The sequence below is a fragment of the Phyllostomus discolor genome, chromosome 1, assembly GCF_004126475.2.
Source record: "Phyllostomus discolor isolate MPI-MPIP mPhyDis1 chromosome 1, mPhyDis1.pri.v3, whole genome shotgun sequence".
NCBI classification, from domain to species: domain Eukaryota; kingdom Metazoa; phylum Chordata; class Mammalia; order Chiroptera; family Phyllostomidae; genus Phyllostomus; species Phyllostomus discolor.
In genome coordinates, this window is record NC_040903.2 from 69139895 (window position 1) to 69161579 (window position 21685).

The 21685-nt window shown below is 39.5% G+C and overlaps 1 protein-coding gene across 6 annotated transcripts in view; it reads right to left on the minus strand.

Annotated features, from left to right (window-relative positions):
• PRKCQ (protein kinase C theta) overlaps positions 1–21685 on the minus strand; it is a 121175-nt gene that overhangs the window by 58109 nt on the left and 41381 nt on the right. For 2 of the 6 annotated variants that reach the window (XM_036024460.1, XM_036024439.1), the window contains exons 2-5: positions 10443–10773; positions 9464–9590; positions 6170–6367; positions 4291–4351 (exon numbers count right to left, since the gene is read on the minus strand). In XM_036024460.1, coding sequence (XP_035880353.1) covers positions 4291–4351; positions 6170–6367; positions 9464–9590; positions 10443–10450 — 394 coding nt within the window. In that variant the 5' untranslated portion in view covers positions 10451–10773. Of the gene's footprint in view, positions 1–4290; positions 4352–6169; positions 6370–9463; positions 9591–9768; positions 10098–10442; positions 10774–11315; positions 11508–14455; positions 14591–21685 lie in introns of those variants that run through there. The other 4 variants (XM_036024449.1, XM_036024445.1, XM_036024454.1 and 1 more) reach the window with 4 other exon arrangements.

Here is a 21685-nt window from a genome sequence, read left to right on the forward strand (position 1 = left end):
CCTTTGTCCATTTATATTTTTGCTCAAGCCTACGTTTTATTTTCCTCCCAGAGGATATTGTTCTTCTTTGCAAATTCAGTTCAGCCTATCCTTCTGAATTTTCTGGAATGAAGGTAACACATTGTTTAATTAGTATTTATATGGTTTAGGATTTAATTCTCGAACTGTTTAATCCGCACCACCTCTCTAATTTGGGTTTCAGATCCCTGAGTAAAAACTCATGTTTGAGTTTTCTGAATCCTTCAGAAAACATAAACATTCTTAAAATTGAGATCCTATACTTCTCACCATCAATAAGGAATTTTATACTTCAGTTATTTCATAATATTGCTTGTTAAAAATTAAGGTTTTTGATATATAAAAATTTAGAGATGGAGTTTCAATTTGCGGCTAGTATAAAAATTTTAAATACTACAAAGTTTTATTCTTTTTTAAAAATATACTTTATTAATTATGCTATTCCAGTTGTCCCATTTTCCCCCTTTCACTCCCCTCTACCCTGCACACCCCCTCCCACCCACATTCCCCCCCTTTAGTTCATACATACAAATTCTTTGGCTTCTACATTTCCCATACTATTCTTACCCTCCCCCTGTCTATTTTCTACCTACCATCTATGCTACTTATTCTCTGTACTTCCCTCCTCCCCCTCCCAATCCCCTGTTAATACCCTCCATGTGATCTCCATTTCTGTGGTTCTGTTCCTGTTCTAGTTGTTTTGCTTAGGTTGTTTTTGTTTTTGTTTTAGGTGTGTTTGTTAATAATTGTGAGTTTAATGTCATTTTACTGTACATGTTTTTTAACTTTTTTCTTAGATAAGTCCTTTAACATTTCATATAATAGGGGCTTGGTGATGATGAACTCCTTTAACTTGACCTTCTCTGGGAAGCATTTTATCTGCCTTTCCATTCTAAATGAAAGCTTTGCTGGATAGAGCAATCTTGGATGTAGGTCCTTGCCTTCCATGAGTTGGAATACTTCTTTCCAGCTCCTTCTTGCATGTAAGGTCTCTTTTGAGAAATCAGTTGATAGTCTTATGGGAACTCCTTTGTAGGTAACTGTCTCCTTTTTCTTGCTGCTTCTAGGATTCTCCCCTTAGTTTTAATCTTGGCTAATGTAATTATGATGTGCCTTGGTGTGTTCCTCCTTGGGTCCAACTTCTTTGGGACTCTCTGAGTTTCCTGGACTTCCTGGAAGTCTATGTCCTTTGCCAGATTGGGGAAGTTCTCCTTCATTATTTGTTCAAATAACTTTTCTACTTGTTGCTCTTCCTCTTCTCCTTCTGGTACCCCTATAATTCAGATGTTGGAATGTTTAAAGATGTCCTGGCAGTTCTTAAGCCTCTCATTTTTTTGAATTCTTGTTTCTTTGTTCTTTTCTAATTGGATGTTTCTTTCTTCCTTCTGGTCCACTCCACTGATTTGAGTCCCAGTTTCCTTCCCATCACTATTGGTTCCCTGTGCATTTTCCTTTATTTCACTTAGTGTACCCTTCATTTTTTCATCTAATTTGTGGCCAAATTCAACCAATTCTGTGAACATCCTGATTACCAGTGTTTTGAACTATGCATCTCATAGGTTGGCTACCTCTTTGTTGATTAGTTGTATTTTTTCTTAGTTGTATTTGATCTGTTCTTTCATTTGGGCCATTTTTTTTGTCTTAATGTACCTGTGACGTAGTGAGGGGTGGAGCCTTAGGTGTTCACCAGGGCTGGACAACCCATGTTGCTGGGTTGTGACACTGTATGTGGGTCTGAGAAGGAACAATAGTGCTTGCTCTGCTCTCTGCCTGATTTCAGTCACTCCCCCCACTTCCCACAAGCAAATTGAGCCCTTCTGGTGCTGCTTCCCATGTGGATGAATTTGTATACATTCTAGGACCCTGTGGGTCTCTCCAATGAACTCTCCTGTGAGGCTGGGAGTCTCTCCTGCTGCCTCAACCCCACAAATGTTTCAGCCAGTGTTTTGAGGCTTTATTTCCTTGCTGGGGCCTTGGGTTACACGGTCCATCCTGCTCCTCAGTTTCATCTGGTTTATCTGTGTGCGAATGTGGGACTGCCTGATCCACTAGCTGCCACCTTGCCAGCCAGCTGCAGCCTTGTGTGCCCCATTCCACAATCTGTTGCCTTGTTGAGTCCTCCAGCCACCACCTTGCTGTGAGTCCTCTCTGTCCCGGCTGCCCGACTCCGCCCCTCCTACCAGTCTGGATGAATGTGTCTTCTTTAACTCCTTGGTTGTCAGACTTCCATACAGTTTGATTTTCTGTCAGTTCTGGTTGTTTTTTGTTTTTAAATTATTATTGTCCTTTTTTTGGTTGTGCAAGGAGGCACAGCGTATCTACCTATGCCTCCATCTTGGCTGGAAGTCCCAAAGTTTTATTCTTAAAAAATACTTCCTGGGTTTGTGTAATTATTGTTTGTGAAATATTATTGCTTTTGATCAACCTGAATTTGCTTTTTCATTCTAAGAAAAAATTTGAGTTCCACAGTAATAGAATAAATATCCATGGAGTTATTTTTCAAAAGCAGTGTTCTTTAAGCCATTTACCAAAAATACTTGCATTCTGATGGAGGCCTTTCTTCAATTTACATTGGGCCATGTTTTAAACTAATGGGAGAGGTATACCTCATTTTACCAAAGGATTTAAACAGTACTGGTAATATCATTTAGTCCAGGACTTTCACTTTTTATGCAAGCCAAGTTATTTAGCTGCCTACCATCACCCATTTTGCTGACTCAAAAATAGTACAATCACTTTTGCTATATATCTAGAGCCTCCAGACATAAAAGAAGAAAAGTTTAGATCTCTTTAGAACTTTTTTTTTTAAAGAAAGCTTACTATGGAAAACTCCAAATATATACAAAGTTGAGCAAACCAATTTCCCAGTAGTTATCATCCAGATTCAACAATTTCCAGTCCATGGCTGCTTTTCTAACTCACCCCATTTCCTGCTCGCCCCTACACCAATGGATTATTTGAAACAAATCCCTAGTACTATTTTATCTATAATCATTTCAGCATGTATCTTAAAGATAAGGACCCTTTAAAAATATAACCACAAATATCATCACACTTAAAAAATTAATGTCTCAATATCATCAAATATATGGTGAGTGTTCAATTTTACATGAGTATCTTTTTTAGTTTTTTAAACATATGATCTTTATTATATATATTTTACATTACCATTTAGTCCCCTAATGACCTGCTTCCCTCAGCCACCCTCATACTGCTGTCCATGTACATGAGTCCTTTTTCCTTTTTGCTCAGTTCCTCCACCCTCTAACCTCCCCGCTACCACTAGTTGTCATCTGTTCTCTATCTATGAGTCTCTCTCTGTTTTGCTTGTTAGTTCGGTTTGTTCATTAGATTCCACATGTGACTGAAATCATATGGCATTTGTCTTTCTCTAACTGGCTTATTCACTTAGCATAATGTTCTCCAGGTTTTTATTTTCCAAGGTATTGTTTGAATCTGGGCTCAAAGGAATTGTACATATAAAGCAAAACCCCAGCACCATAAACTAAACTAAACTATAAACTGTAAACTAAAACCTGTTTCTTGGTAGTAAACAAATTTAGAAAATAATTAAATCAGCTTATTATCAGTCAGCTTACATAGCCATTCTGAGGTTTAGGATTTTATAAGTAGTGGCATTTGATTTGTTTAAATAGCACTTTGACCAGAATATAAATGCAACAGAAGGAACTGACAGGCTGTCACAGGCCCCAAGCAACACTCAGCTGTAACTTCCGTGACCAATGTCTGTGTTACATGGAACTGAAACTCTTAGCAATGCATTTTCCTTCCTTGTTCCTGAAAAGATCTGAGGACTGACTTGAAGCCATTAATATTTTACCACTAGGGTTATGGAAAATATCTATTGGTTTCTTATATTTATTTTGTATTCTACTGATAATTTGATAGCTTGTTATATCACATCATTTATACACAGACAGTGTGTATATACATTGCAACACTTAAACAGAGCCTTTTAAATTTATATTACATTTCCAAACTAAAATAAAGACTGACTATAAAAGCACTGAGCATGTGAGTCCGCACAATTAAAAAATACTGCTATAAATGGTTTATATTTTTATGATTCTCTAACTCAGATAGTGTATTGTCAACTACTCTTTGAGCACCACTGGAAATTTTAAGAACATTCCTTGGGCTTCCATTATCTCTTGATTCTTTTCTATTCTTTGCAAAAGACCAATAAATTCAACAAGAGGAGAAGGGACATGCCCTCCTCAACCCCCAAAAGGAAGAAGAAATGTCACTTGCCACTCATTTCCAGGAAGTATCTTGCATTCATTAGCATTCGGCCTTGAGGTTTCAGCTCTAACTGGTTGAGAGAAGGAAAGGAATACCAATTAGAATGTGAAACAAGTGCTGAGGTTAATGACTTCATAACTGGTGAGTTTGGTGATGGCAGATTCCCAAAGTAGAATCCAAGCATTGCTGCCTCTCATTTTATAATTACATGTTATCATAATAGCTCAGCATCTGTGTGTATAGCCTTTCTTTTATTAAGACACCTCAGCAACTCATTAATGAAGTTTACCTGGAGAGGAAAACTTCCATAAGCAAGAAGAAACAAAATTCCCAAACAGATTCTATTTGACTTTCTTGCCAGCATTGCTGATTATCTGGAGAGCTGTAAAGGGGCAGAGTCAGACCTTGTATATGACAATGGAGACACAAACACTGGGACTTGCTCACATGGGCAACAAGTAGGCCTTTGGAAGGAAAGACAAATCCTTTACCGAAGGTGCCTTCACATGCGTGACTAGGCTAATCAGGGTACTAATTGGGAATGGCCTTTTTCTTCCACAGGAGAGATTTTTTTTTTTCCCTTGGGAAAGTGCTGGATGATCTAAGGGAAATTTTAATTCAATTGGTCCAAGCAAGGATTAAAATAATATATTTCAGTGCCATTATGTAGAAAGGATCAGAACAAAGTGACATTTTAAAGGGGTGATGCAGGATATCTCCTGATGTAACATAATGGAAAGAAATGTCAAATCCAAGATAACCTGACCACTATTGCTAATATACCAAAGCATAACACTATATTGTCAATGTGCCAAAAAGAATATGAGAGTGAAGTAAAAGTCATTATTGATTCATGAGCTAACCAGAATAACTGAGAAATAGTAAGAAGTGTTCAGTTGAACCCAGGATTGAATATGAATCATGGCTAAATAATTTACTGGCTGTGTGACCTTGTACAAGTCACTAAACTTTCAAAGATCTCTGAAAAACTGATATAGGATACTTCATAGCATCACTATTATTAGCATTTTATGATTTCTTTCCATTTTGAAAACTGTGACTTGAAAATCTTTTGGGTGGAGTTATTAAAAATCTGAGTTATAGGAAATAAGAAGCAGAAAGGTAAGATTCTCTTCTTTTGTGTAAATGATATGAACACTTGAGAACATTTTCTGGGTTTCAGATGATTTAAAAACAATTTTTACTGGTACATAAATACTTTCGTTTTGTGGGCTCCAGAAATTTTCATTAGAATGTTTATGCTTTCATATTTTATTCTTCTCTTTAACATTTCTAAACATTTGCCACCAAAACAGTTATAACCTAAGTTTTCAAAAACTTGATGTAGTAACATGGATTGTATATGATGTACTGTTTAGTAGAAAGTAAGCTAAATGAAAACACTTAGCTCAAAAAAAAAATTATAGGGACTGGCAAAGTATGGAGAAGACCAAACATTAAATAGATCTTTGCTTAATCCTCTCACTTCTATCTATCATCTTATCTATCTTATAAGATATCTAGATATGTATGTATTTTCTTGGTAAATAGACAACAGTTATATTCCCAAGACAGGGGACATTTGTGATCTTTCTGAACTAACTTTTAGTTATAAATCAATGACACTTGTTCATAGCCTGAGACCTTCTTCACCTTACACAGGAATCAAAGGGATTTGAATATGTCAATATGTTCCATAGTACACAATGAATAATCATGGTCATTATCAAGTCACCAATGAGTAAGTGGTAGGGAGTCTGTCTACCCAAGGCTGATGTATCATTATTTTAGGATGACATTGAAATTTTCAGCTAGTCTTTAGCTAAGACAGTACTTATCACTTAATGGTACATACACTTTAAATAGAGCTCACAGCTCAGATATTTACCCATATTTCTGTCTTCCCATTGTTCTTTCTGCACCTCTCGGCCAGCGAGTAGAGCTCGACAGTAGTTTCAGATATTAAGTCCACATTTTTGCCCTTCACAATGATCTGCATTACTCTTCCCTTGTTGATGTGGGCATCAAAAGTGCTGTCCCAGGGTGGGTACATGGTTGGCTTTTTCTGGATGTACATCTGCCCATTCTCTAGGAACAGAAAGATATGGTCTCATTACTCCTTTAGCCAGCTCTGGGAAAAAATTCAATTCAACTAAGCAGTGGCACTCATTCCATCTGCTCTCTAGGATATAGAATTCTGTTGGGGAGACAAAAATGACACATAAGACAATTAGAGACAATATAGGACAGAATGAGACACTTCCAAGTTCTACATGCAAGGTAATGTATTGAAATGTGAAAGTCAATCTGGATGATTTAGGCAACAAAAATCAGTCAATGCCTTGGACTGACTATGTGCTTTTCCTCTTCAACAGTTAGTTGCTTCACTGTGAGTATGAATACCTGAGCAAATAAAAAGAATTCAGGGACTAAGCCTAGTATATTTCATAGGGCAGAGTGAATTAAACCCCATTCTTTATGGTAAAAGGCAAAACCTTTAACACATAATAAACCATAATTTCCTTCTCTAATTCTCAAATGAGGATACATTTTACATGAACTGTGCATCATGCAACCTAAGCAAAAACTGACAAGAGAGGTGGTGGCTTTCTTCCACCATGGAGTGAGTCTGTGGAGCAGGCTGTAGACCTGCAGTGAGGAAGGGCAGGCCAGTGGGGGTCCTGGAAATGGTTGTACAAGGACCATGGTCAGGATGATGAAGAGGAACCTCCCCAGAGCCACCAAGTGACTGGGAGAGTTTACCAGTGGGAGTTTAAGTAGTGTTGTCATACATTTCACCCAGATTGAATTTCGGTAGTAGTTGTTCTTTAATCATGTCAGAAGCAGAAAACTGCAGCTGTTTGTTTCTTGTGATAATAAGCACAGGAAGCGGCAGATTTAGCAATTCAGAGATGTTGATTAAACAGAAGGTAAAATCTACTTAAAGCCTGGAAACAAAGCAGTTCTGACTCCTGGTGGCCCTTTCTCTCCAATGCACAATGCTAAAATGGAACAGGAATTTAGCATTTGCTAAATTATTATTTGAGAGGAATACAAAGATTTGAATAAACTGAAACTTCAAGGTTTAGATAAACCTCACTATTAGAGGTATAAAATGATAATGATGATAAGAGTAGAACAGGAAGGGGAAGGTTTTTTATTGCTTGTTTACAAGAAATTGAAGTGGAGGTTGGACTTAAGCATGAGCAACGACAATATTAACGATCACAGTAACATTTTACTTCCATGAACCTGGAGCCCCCTCTTCTCATAATTCTTTTTGACCATAATCTTTCTCCACACCTGACAAAGAGCAGAAGTTCCAATGGCAAGGCATTTTTAATAATTTTGTTCACCAGGTTTTTAATCACCTAAAAAAGGACCAGAACTCAGGAGCCTGTCTATTTACAGTGAGTTTCATCATTTTTTCAAAGGTCCCCAGACCCACACCACTGGGTCCCATCTGTCTGTGTTCTGTCCTGTTGACTCATCATGGAAAAGGCCACCTCACATCTCCATGGTGGAAGTGTGTTTACATTCTACAGTATTCTATAGAAGTAATACTTGAATGATAATGTTCAAAGAGATTTCTTTTCAGAACAAAACCAAATCAAAATCAAAAACAAAAACCTCCACATTCCACAGGCTAACCTTTTGGAAAAATAAAGACATCTTCTTTTCTGACAAGGTCTTGATCCACAGGGTTGATTAGACCAAGTTCAAAGGCCAAACAGAGAAGAAAAAAAAAAGCTCTCTGGAGGCAAATGTCAGGGAGACCTGTGGTTGTAAAGAGAACTGGGATCCAGGAGACCCATTAAGTCCAAAGCGGCTTTGAAAAACTCAGACGTTTTACACTTCAAAGATTTCTGTGACATTTGAAAGGTTTTAGATTGGGAGCAAGTGCCAGTCTCACTTTTAACTTAACAGGAGAGAAATCTGGTCAGAAGGGAAATCAGAATGATTCAGAAGGTCTCAGCTTTGACTGCCCTCACAGTGGCAGGAAGGACAAAGTCAACCAGGACACCGAGTCTTTTAAGGGAGGGAAAAGCGAAGACAGGAGTGCTGGGAAGCCCAGGATCCTGAGCGGGCAACATCTAGCTAGCTGAGGTTCTCACCTGTGAAATCAGGTTCCCCTTGCATCTGTAAATGCCACCCCCATAGAGGCCTTTGTGGGACTACCCTGTACAAAATAGTGTATCTTTCTGTCCCTAGTCCTTTTCTCTCCCCTTTCCTCTGCTTTGTTTTTCTTCACTTCACCCTACTCACCCTAGTATATTTTTGTTTACTGCCTGTTGTCCTCTGCTAAAAGAAAAGCACTTTTTCCATCCCAGTGCACAGTCAGAGCCCCATAAATACTTTTTAGGTAAATTGCTCCTATTGTCACTGCAAATCTGTACAAGGTAATCATACTGCTCTACAAAGTGTCTGCTGAAACAAGAAGTGGATGGAGGGAAATAGGGAAGGTGGTAGGACTGAGAAAACCTTGAGGCAGTGAGAAGGAGAGTGGAAGCCAGCTGAAGTGACCATGGAGAGATTCTAGACAGAATGGGATTATTTTAATGGAATGATGTAAACCCACAAAGGGAATTTTGGAAGACTGTCACACTTCCTCACCGTGAACTGCCCGTACACATTTAACTTTGACAAAGCATTGACTATTATTGTACTGATCTAGAGGCTCAGTAAACACAAAATTTCAGGTTTTCTGAAATTTGGATTCTAATGGCTAATTATACATTCTTTGTAACATTCATCAAAGCTTAGCCAAAAGAACAGTGACCAATCTTTAGAGCTAATTCTGAGACCTAATCTATAATCATTGAGAGCAACCAGGCTTCACAATATAGGTCTCATGTTCTACTTTAGCTCCCTAGATTTTTTCCCCACCAACTCCTCACATAAAGTCCTCAAACCCATTTCTCCTTTCCTTTGCTCCTTTTGTTTTTGTGGAAAAATGGTCCAGTGAACTAGAACACAAGGCAGGAGACCTGGGTCTAATTCAGAGGTGATCACCAAGCCCATATGCTCTTGAGGAAGTCCTTGCTTCCCTGGGCATCAGTTCACTGGACTGTAAAATTAGGGTGAACCAGAAGACCTTGAAGACTCCCATGAGTCCTTGCTTTGTAGTTCATAGCAGGATCTCCCTCCACCGCCCCCTCCTGGAGGACCCATTCAAGCTTACCTGATTCAACATACTCTTTGACCAGCACAGCGCAATAAGGGTTAACGGCCTCTCCTTGACAAGGCTGGCAGGACCCACAGTCAAAGTTGGACAAACCAATTCGAAGAAATGGTGACATGGTGGCTCCCTGAAAAAGTGACAAAAGACAAATTCTGTTTGAGGGGCTATAAAATATATTGTTTCTGGTGTCCCGTCTCCACTTAACCGGTGCTTTATCGCTGACAGACACAGCTTCAAATGGCTTAACTATCCATTCAAACAAATGCTTTCACTTCCCCTTCTGCAAAGTACGTTATTGGGCTCACCCCAAACCACAGATGGACTTGCCGAGGAAGGAGGCTTTCTGGAAGTCTGCGTTTATTCGACTTCTTCAGTTAGAATTGTAATTCCACTTTTAATTCAATGTATTTACATTTAATAGTTGCAGAGAGAGGCAAACATTTCCCAATGTTTTATTTCTTCTATTATTCAAGTAGGTACTCAGGAAACAACTAACAATAATAAGAAATGAGTTTATAAAGAGTGAGTCTATTTTAGTCACACCAGTTAAATATGACACCGCAGATTCTTACGCGGGCTATTTATGTGTGTGGTAGAACTGGCTCTGGGCACTTAGCAGCTGATCCCTATTTACTTCAGACATTTCAAAAAGGTTGCTTTCTTCACAGTCAAATAAATGTGTGAACATGTATATATACATACATATAAAATAAGCCTTTGAACATCATGAACTACTTCAAAAAACCCCAAATCACTGACCACCGTAAAAGAGTGCTTTATTGTGTACGGATAAACAAAGTACTTCACAAAAATCAATTAAGTAATAATTATGCTTGCCTAGAGATATAAGTAAAAAATCATAGTCTTGTCCATACATTTTAGGATTTTAGTCTGTATCTACATGGGCTATGTTCCTTTCCTTGCTTGCTCTGGCCACACCTTTCTCAACTAAACATCATTTTTTTTTAAATAAACCTACTTTTCCATGAGGTTCCATTATTTTTGAAACTATCATCTGATATTCAGGGAAAAAGTTACTTCTTTGCTTCTTCTGGATTCTTGAATTGTTTTCTCCTCCTGAATTTTTCCAAACTTTCTTAAGTAAGTCAAAGTTAACAAGATCAAAGCCTGAGCTGTCTTTTCTACCTTTTATAAAGGAAGAAAATGACTCAGAGTAATAGGAATCCAGATGTGAGAATCAATGACATCACAGGAAATCTTGGGTCCAGAATCCTGAATCTGGCAGATTTGTAAAAGTTCCTCAACCTCTGCAATGTTGGCCGTCTTTGGATCTTTTGGGTGTTCTGAACCTAGGGAGAGACAAATAAAGGGCTCTTGACAACTGCTGTTAATTTCAGGGATTTTTTTGATATAATTTTTAATACTTGAGGATATGTTCATTGATTATAGAGAGAGAGGAAGAGGGGCAGAGGAGAGAGAGAGAAAGAGAGAGAGAGAGGAGCGAAAGACATCTGTGTGAGAGAGAAACATTGATGTGAGAGAAAAGCGTTGACTGATTGTCTCCTGTATGCACCTGGACCAGGGACTGAACCTACAACCTAAGTATGTGCCCTGACCTGGAATTGAACCTGTAACCTTTTGGTGTACAGGATGATGCTACAACCAACTGAGCTACCTGGCCAGGAGGATGACTTCCAGATTTGTTTTTAGGAGCCCTCTTCATTCTCTGAATTTAGGATTCTTGGCCAGGAGCTGGGCTAATAACAATACTCTGGAGAAAATTTCTTAGAGACTCCCTTTTCCTGAGCCACATAGATTTTTTTGGACAAATCAGTATTTCTTAGTAAGCAGGAAAAATCACTAGAAACTGTTCTCATTAAGGAATATTTACCATGTCAGAACTCTTTGAAGATTTCCTCAATGCAAGTAAAGATAAGGAAGTAATTCTTATTTGAGTCTGGAGGGATCATTGACTTACGAAGCCTGCTCTGACCTTTAGTGAGGGATGTGTCATTCTGCTATTTCCAGGCTAGGTTCAGACTTAGATGACAGCAGCTCAACATCACCTGGGAGAATCTGTCTGGGATTAGAAAGAAACCTCAAGGGTAACCAGGGTTCCTATGTATGGAAGAAGGATGTAGTGAACCCCCCCCACAGGGCTTCTTAGGCATCACCGGCACCCCTATTTAATCAGATTCATTTGCCATTTACCAGATTCGCTTCCCCTGTCCACTCAGCTGCCAGCAGTTGACAGTTTACTTAATGCGTGCACTTGTTTGAGGGCCAGGCCACTGCCTCTTTCTAAAGGTCTAGTCCCAGTGACCTGATCTGACATTTTGACATCTAGAAGACAGAATCAACATTTGTGTGCTTAACCTCACACATGGTTTAATAAAGACTCAAGCTCAGGGTTGTGTGTTTTTAAGGCCAAAGTTTGCATTTTATTTTTGAGCTACTTAGAAATTTTTCCCCTCCTGTAACAACAAAGTGATCCTTATGAAAAATGAAGAAAACATACAAAATTGGAACATCTCCTTACAGTTCCACCAATAAAAGCAAACTGCTGTTACTGTTTTGAGGTATTTTTACAGTCTTTTTAAACTAACAGGTTTTGTGTGTTTTTTTTTCATGCTCTGCTCATATGTATGTATGAAATTATATTAGGCATTTTAACTTAACATTTTACCATAAAAATGGTCTATGTTACTACATTGTTTTTGTTAGCATCCTTTTAATTCTTGCATGACATTCTATGGAGGGACAGCATATTTAGCCTGTTTCTAACTTTTCCATACTAGAAATATGCTGTGCTAAGCATTTTTATAACTTAAAAAGATTAGGAATATTGCATCAGACTAGATCACTAGAGTATTGTAATATTACTAGATCGAATGATATTACCATTTGTAAGGCCTTGCACATTTAAAGAAGATAATGAAACATAAAGCAAAAGACCTAACAGAGGCAATATCAATCAAAAGTACAATAGAAAATGAGTTAGCATCATTTTAACATAACAAGCATATGCAAATTTGTTTAAATGCTGCCTATGACCCAAGTGCGTAAGTGGTAATAACAAAAACTGTACAAAATACAGAAGATATACTTGTGACTGATTGTATGGAAAAGTGTTCAGCCTTGTGAGCGATTTAAGAAATGAAAAATAAAACAAGATACTATTTAATTACATTTATACGATGTTCTTGAAAAGACAAAATGATATGGAGAAAAAATACCAGTGGCTATCATTTGGGTGGGGCCTGGGTTTGGCTCTGCAGGGACAGCACGGGCAAGCTTTTAGGGGAGACTGAACTGTTCTGCAGCCTGACTGTGGTAGTGCTCACAGAAGTCTACACTTAAGTTCACAGAATTATACACCAAAAACAAAAGTCAGTTTTGCCATATGACAATTTTAAAACCAAATAAAAAATATGCTTTTGACATTTCAAGGCATGGATTATAAATCCAAAGATCATATAGATAAAATACAAAGAATATATATTACAAAACTGCAAATTCACATAATAAAATATTAATTTCAAATCCTAGAGTAATCAAGAGTAGCCTCCTAAATTTACTAAAGGGAAATAGAGCCTTAAAGATGAGTAAAACAATTTTTACTCTGCAGTATTTTAGCTCTTTTGAAAATTTACATTTCAGTGTAAATAGCTAAGAATAAAATAACATTAGAATTTGACAATGCATTTCTTTAAAGATATATTAATATTCAATTCTTAATTTTAAACTGCAATAATGAAAATTAAAATACTTAAAATATAAAAAATAATTTAAAAAATCCTTACCTGAGGATATGTTTATTGATTAGACACATACACAGAGAGAGAGAGAGAGAGAGAGAGAGACATAGATGTGAGAGAGAAACATGGACCAGTTGCCTCCTGTATGTGCCCTGACCAAGGATCGAACCCAAAACCTAGATATGTGCCCTGACTGGGGATTGAGCCCACAACCATTTGGTACATGGGACAATGCTCCAACCAGCTGAGCCATCTGGCCAGGACAAAAACAATAATGGTTTTTTTTTTACCTGCATAATTAGAAAATATTTTGGAAATGTTCTTACCTAATGCTGGCAAGAACAACGTGAATCATGCACTTTATATAGGGGAGTTTGGGATGTAAATTTCCACCATCCTTTTGAGCACATACCACATGTGTGTGTATATGTATAGCCCAAGAGCCAAGAAGATGTGCAATAAGCCCAAAAGGAAGAAACTAACATGAAAGCTTTTGTAAACTGGCTTCTTGTGCTCAGAGCTGATGGTAAGAGAGGAAGGGGATTTCCCTGGGTGCTAAAATAGAAAGGAGAATTGTTTGTGTACAAAAATACATGCAGGGGAATAGGATCTATCAGGCTGTCCTTCCCCAGTTTTTCTATGAGTATAAATTTCATAAGTCGCCTCTTTACTTGCCATTCAGGGTGGTTTCACCCTTTACAACAGACAGCGTGTGTATAAGACTGGCCAGGCTGTACCTGAACCCAGGAGCTGGGCTGCTCTGCAGACCTCTCCTCTGAGTAGTAAGACCACACATTCAGTTGTCTCCTGGACAGCTCCTGGGGGCCCTCCCAAGGGAACTCATTGTCCCCCCTTTCAAATCTGCCCTTTATTTTGCTAGCTCAGTGACTAGTAACAAGACCTTCAGCTTAGCACTCTGTTCAGATGTCACCCTTTTCCCCATGTACCACAAGCAAATTGCCCACCTCCTTCCCCACCTCCTTCCCCTCCTTCACTGTTGCCTTAGCTCAGTTCTGCATCCTCTTTGGTTTGACTCATCCCAGCAGCTTACTCTGGGTCTCCCTATGCAGGCCCGGGTACCTCTCATTCCTGGTCAGACCTCCATGCTGCAGCCTGAGGGACTTCCTCTGGACTGGGCAGAACTGCTGCCATTTCTCTAGCTGCCATGCTGTTCCATAGCTCTAGGCTTTTAGTAATGTAATACTGCTCCCTCTTCCTGGAGTGCCCTCCTATTTCACTCCATCCTCTATCCTCCCCCCTGCCACTTCCTCACCTTTCAAGTTCCTGCTCCATTTCTACCTCCTCTTTGAAGTCTTTCTTCCTCCATCATTGTCCCTCCAACACATCTTGGTGGAATTTACTTGGCCTTCCGGGCTCCCATGGGTGCCTGGGTACACTGTGAGCACCTGTCAAATTTATTTACCTTACCTCTGCCATTTCAAAAGTCTGAGTATGATAAATCCTGTCACTCCCATTTTCCATCTTTGTCTCCCCTCAGTCCTCAATTTGTGGGATATAGCAGAGCCCCACTGGGATTTCTCCTATTTAATCCTTGGGTACCACATGTACTTAGAAGAGAGCTGTGACTCAAACTACAGAAGTCCTTCTAGTTTTATCTGCATTCCATCTAGCAAGCTGCCTCCCCACAGAGTGCATGTGGGTGCCTTACTTCCCTAGACCCTCACTGTGATAAAGGGTTTTCTCTGTTATCAGATTTCTTTGGACATTTTCATCAGCTTTGTGGGGTACAGTGTTCACATAGCCATATTTCCCTGTAACACTTTACTATATTGGGTCATGTTGGTCCTCCCCACCACAAACACATACATAAGTCTGTAAGCTCCAAAATCAGGGACCATGTCTTAATCATGTATGAACCCTCCAGGGCTGATCCCTCTGTCTGGTATATAGCCTATGCTCAATACATTTTTGTTAAAGAACTGAATTTTCAAAAGAGACATTTTACATAATCTCTTAATCTTTATTTATTTCTTTTACCTGCAGGGGTACAATATGGTCCAGTTAGGTAGCAGACAGTTACAGAGGAAGTCAATACAACGGAAGAGTGCCCTGCATTGTTACAGGCGGAGAATCGATGCCATTACCAGCTCAGCTGCAGGAGTTATTTAGCTACTCCAAGCCTGTATTCTCATTTGGGAGATGGTGGTAATACTATTACTTGTCTGAAAGGGCTATGAGGATGAAATGCATAAATACATGGAGGTGCTTAGAACGAGACTGGTGTATTATAAACTCTCAAACAACGTTAGTTGTTGTTCTTGTTGTTGTTATTATTATTATTATTATTATTATTACAGCTCTGACATATTTTCTAATGGACTCTATTGACTTTACTAGTTGTTCCAAAAAAGGGCAGGAAGGAAGTAAAGAGTATCTGGCCTGAATGATGGGACCACCCTCTGTACTCTGCCATTGAGCTCCCGCAAACCCCCATGTATCTCTCCTATAATTGCACATATTACCCTCTCAAAGAGTCGTCTCGTGCTGGCATTTACAATGATGAACTACCAGTATGTCCATGCAATCTTCTGTGCTTTTGCTATCTCAGCTGTGAAATATCATTATAATATGTCCTTTAAATTTGTAGAGAATCTTTACTTAACGTTTTCACCTTTAAGTGTGATCTCATCCATCTGTAACAAGTAGCTATGATTCAGGTAGATGTTCAAGCGTAATTGCTCAGAGGCATGTTTAAGGTCATGCAAGATTAAGTACTGAACTGAGAACTCTGGTCAATTGATTCCCTGAGCGCTGACTCACCTATTTGCTTAGACTGACTCATCTGCCACAATTCAAACCTGCCAACCGCTTTCACAGTGAGGTTTAGGATCACCATCACATAGCAATGGTGATGGGGGAAAATCCCATAGAAATAGAAAGCAGTAGAGCTGCTATGTACTCTCATCAGCTAAAAAAAGGTCCAGGCAGCTCTTCCCCTGCAGCAAATGAAATAAGAATGAGTGTACTTTTTTATTTTTAAAAAAATCCGGACAGCACTTGTATTGCTGTAATTTAGCTGGGGACATCTTGGTAACAGAGGGAGAGTCACACAGAAATACCAAAACCCTCTAACATGAAGCAGGGAGAACACAAAAGAATCAATAGTAACCTTGGAAATGAGAAAAAAAAAAACATTCAGTGGTTTCCAAGTGCATTCGTTCAGCTAAAATAAAATATTTTGGTATTCTGTTATGGTGGCTTGAGCTGACTAATATAATATACCTCCTCCCCCACCTGAAAAACAGTATAGAAATAAAACAAATATTGAAATATAGACAATAAATTACCTGGGATGACATTATTAATATTATAACATTAATTTTAATGTGACATGATACTGTTCCCACTAAAGCATACCTCTTATCAAACCAGGTGTATAAATACTCAAGAAAACTGCCCCAGTCCTCAATAAAAAAATCATGACTTCTCAACCTGTAATTTAAAAGCCTCCACGTGTTGGCTTCATCTTGCCCTCCCCACACAGCACTGCAGACTGGTAACCTATCTCAACTTCTCTGTTTGCTGAATACACATGACTCCCCCTCTCAGTGACTGTTTTCACACCACTCCCCCTGTTGGGAATGCTCTGTCCATCTCTACTCGTGCACAACTGCAGTCCCGCAGTCTTTCTCATCCTACAGGGACCTCACTCATGTGCTGCCTCATCCAGGAATTCTTTCCTGCTCCCCCTGGTAAGTGGGGCGATTTATCTGATGGATGCATTTTAGAAGAATAAACGGTGTCTGCCCAGTCCAGCCCCCTCCTCTCTTCTGGGCAGTCAGCTGATTTCAGAGAGTATGTTCTTCCACTCCTCTCTGCCAGGCCATAAGCACAGTGGGGCCCATCTGCCTCAGTCCTGGCCGTTGTCCAGCACTGCCTAAAACACTGTGAACAGTGACCAACCTATTTGCTTAAACACTTTGGTCACAGTCACCAATCTAGCCTTTATTACTTGTCAAGTTAACATTTTCTTCTCCGTCTTCCTGACTCCTGAGCTGTCTCTCCATTAGTATTAAGCATAGCCCAGAGGGGTTATTTATTAGTCCCCTACAATTCATGACACTTTGCAAAGAGCTTCAGGAAGCTGATACTATTCAATTTTCTCACCAAGCCCACTAGGTAGGTATAATAGGCTCCATCCCACAGATAAGACACCGAGGTATGAGTGGGTAAGCAGTTCGCTGAAGGTCATACAGCCAGGACTGGCAGCGCCTGGGTTCCAGCCTTGGGTGCTAAGTGTCCCACCCAAACTAGTCAATTATTTCTTGTTAGAAAAGGCCTTTTAAGGTTAGGTCGGAGGGGAAGTGAAAGCATGGAGATTTCCCCATAGATTATTTCCATCTGCTCTAACAGTTCCTAACTAGAAAGGGCCCATTACAATTCTCGGCACAAGCTGTCTCAGCACCCTCCCTGCTGACTATGTACTTGCTTAATTACCTGAGGTTCTAACTTGACGTTTCTCATTGTCAGTACATGTGGTTTAATGATCTGTCTTTCTCCTCCGTGGCTGTAATCTGAAGAGTTCAAAAGAGAGTACTGTAAACGGGGTACTATAAACAGAGTTGAAGTTTCTTGGAATAACTCAAGGTCTCTTTCAGAAGTGAGGTCGACACTGCTGACCTTGATAATTTTCCCATGATGCCACCAGTGTGTGTGCTCTCTCACCTCTGTGCCCTTTCCATTCATGCTATTGCTGGTGGCTGAATGGTATCTGTGAGGATTTCTGTGAGCAGGGTTTAGAATAAATCTAACTGCTTCATACAAGTTTGGAGCAAATCAGTCTCTTTGGAACCATTTTCTAACCATAGTTACAGTAATCACTGAGTTCAAAGATGCTGCCTCCTATAGGTAGCAAATTTAATTTCTGGTTCTGTTCATTTCATCAAAATTTACTCTTTTTTTAAAAGATTTTATTTATTTTTAGAGAGTGGGGAAGAGAGGGAGAAAGAAGGAGAGAAACATCAATGAGTGAGAAACATCGATCAGTTGCTTCTTGGATGTCGCCAAACAGGGTCCTGGCCTGAAACCCAGGCATGTGCCCTGACCAGGAATAGAACTGGTGACCCCTCAGTTTGTGGGAGAATGCCCAACCCACTGAGCCACACCAGTTAGGGCAAAATTTACTCTTAAAAAGACAATCTTTACCATATACAGATAGAAAAGAAAAAGGAAAAGAAAAATAACAATATGAGGTGAAAGATGTATTAATTAGTTTGGTTGTCACAATTATTTCACAATGTAGATGTATATCAAATCATCAAGTTGTATACCTTACACATACTGTTTTTAATTGGCAATCATATCTCAATAAATTCAGGGGGAAAAGAGACAGTTTTCTCTATGACTCTACCATCTTATCAACCCAGTAGGTCTAATCAGACACAGTATGCATTGTAATCTTCCTAATACACCAGAGGAAGAGTTCTCGTCCTGCCAGTTAGGTGCTCAGAGAGAAGCACACCACCTGAACCAGGGACGCCAAATCAGAGCCAGGGCCCAGGGTCCCCTGGTCACAGGGCACCTTGACTGAGAAGGTGAAGCTGACATCCCTGGGCACTTGGTCCATTATCCTCTGGCCTTTACATATCCAAAGAAGGGGCACAGGAGTTGGAGGACACATGGAGGAGCTCACAGGTAGGTAAATGAGGGTGTTATGGTATGAAAGCCAGATTTTACCAACTGCGTAGTCTTAGACGAGTGACCTAATCTCTTTGTGACTGTGTGTCTGTATCTGCAACCTGAGGAAAATAATAGACCCATTTCATAGAGTTGTCATGAGGATTAAATAAATTACTTCATGGGAAATGCTTACAACAGTGTTTGGTAAAAAGGTAGCTATTGTTATCACTTAGGACTTTCTGAAAGTATCCTTAGAAATTTTCCATCATGAAAATTAGTTACCGATGATGGTAACTTAGTGGATTATAATGACATGGCCTAGAATACATGGAAAGTACTGGCTAAGTATATGAAGCAACACATACACACCTGTTTTTTGCCATTGTTCCATAAGCATTTCTAAACCTACCTACTATGTATAAAGCACCATACTGGATACAGAAATGTGACGTGGTCCCTGTTCTCTGCAAGCATGGGGAACTCAGAATGGGGTAGACAAGTCCTGTCTAAAAGTGATCAGAGAAGGAGGGAGGTTTGGGGAACCTGGATACCACTTACTTGCTCTCTTATCCAGTGAATAAAGTGGCGTGGCCAGTTAAAGCAGATGGACTTCGTAATAGTCAGAGAAAACAAGAAATGGCGAAGTGGGCTGTCACTCCTGGGTACACCAGTAACAAAACACCCCTGTCCTCCCAGCACCTCTCTGACACCACACCCCACTTCCTCCTGAGGGCGTGTGACACTTTTCAAAGAAAATACAGCATTTAGTAGTATCACCACAGCAAGCGGAAATAGCAATGTTCGGTCCATAGATGAACTAATAATTTTGTACAAAATAATACACACAGAATCCTCCCTGTTTTTGCCACAACAGCCAGTGCTGATCTGGGTACTGTTCATCACATGAGGAGTGCTGCAGATGGGGGGCCAGGGGGGCCAGGGATGAGGGCCAGGGATGAGGACCAGGAGAAGGAAAAGGAAGAGGCAGAGTGAGAGTCCACCAATCTAGGGTAGACAGATGAGTGTAGGTAGAGAGGAGTTGCCCACATCTTCTTTTTGCACACAAAAATATCCCCAACTTAAAAATAAGTAGTTGTAAAAGTATGTCTATAATTGGAGCTTAGAATCCATGGGAACTGTGATATTAGATACTATTTAGGTTCTAAGATTAGCCGAAGATTAGCCATTCTGTTAATTCAGAATGAATTTATAAAACTGAGCACCTTTTGTTGTTCTAGCTCAGTGATTTTCAACCTGTGTGCTGCAAGAATTTTTAAAACATGCAATACCCGACTATTTATTTAGGGCACCGACCTCTTTCTCTCAGATTGTCAAATTAAAAAAATGACAATAGCCAATACAACAACAACTGTTCAGTGTGAATGAATCAAAATTATACCTACTTTTTGTCAGATTGATAAGAAATATATTTTTTGGTGTGCTGCAGAATTTTAGTAATTATTTTATGTGAGCTATGAGATGAAAGAGGTTGAACATGGCTGTCCTAGCTTATGAGAGCCTCTGTTTTTCTTCCTGAGATAGTTTAGATTTACTGTGGGTTTAGTAGCCCATTTTAAGTCTAATTTCTCAATTGAAAAACCACAAATGATTGTGATCCTCAGGGAAACTAGTTTTACTGCATGAGAAGAGAACATCTGTATTCTCGGCCACAGCTACAGTGGAGACCATCATCACCACCAAGACGGGAACCCACTAGCTCAGTTCCTGGAGGGCATCAGCTGGGAACTCTTTAGAAAGGCAAATCTTCCACCCCTACCCTGACTCACTGAGTGAGAAACCAAGGGGCGGGCTCAGCGATCCTAGCATTTATTTATTTATTTATTTATTTATTTATTTATTTATATTGTTCAATTACAGTTGACATATAATATTAATTTTAGGTATACAGCATAGTGATTAGACATTTATATACCTTATGAAGTGATCACCCTGTTAAGTCTAGAGACCATCTGACACCATTCATAGTTATTACTATATTACTGACTGTGTATCCTATGCTGCATATAGTCAGCTGCCCGAGTTTTAACAGACGCTTCCCAAGGCTTGCTACACCCTGAACTTTGAGAAGCACAGTGCTCAAGTCAAGTGCACAAGGCCAGGCTATGTCTTTTTCACTATGTCCTTTATTTGCTCAGCATCTAGCAAAGTGCCCAGCACTTGCTTCTCATTTAGAGTGACCTTGCCTCCAGGGGACATTTGGCAATGTCTGGAGGCATTTGTGGTTTTCACAAAGGGAGACGAATGGTGCCACTGGCACGTAGTAGGTCAGAGTCAGCAGTACTGCCACACAATCTGCAATGCATAGGACGGTTCCCTGCAACAAACATGCCAACAGTGCTGAGGCTGAAAAATCTTGTTTTGAATAAATTTGTGAAATGCAGTGATGCCAAGAGAATTCCCTTACCACTCCTCGCTGTCTGTCATCACTTGCCCCCAGTTAGAGAATTCTAGCACCACAATGAGAAGGGAACATGGTGACTTGGGAAAACGTGTCTCTCTCTTTTCCATACTCTCTTCTCATTTGGGATCATGAGTGGCACTGTGAGTGATATGTAATATGCTCACAATAAGTGTTTGTTTGCTTGTTTATTATTTATTTATTTATTGCTGACTCTATTGGGGTGACATTGGTTAATAAAATTAGACAGGTTTCAGGTGTACAATTCTATAATACAAGTATATATATAATGAATTTGCATTATATTCATATTGTGTGTTCACCACCCCAAGTCAAGTTTCCTTCCGTCACCATTTTTTTCTGCCTCCAGAGCCCATGCTATTAACCAAAACTTTATTCTGAGCCAACATTATTCCATATAACTCATTCTCTCTACATGTCAAA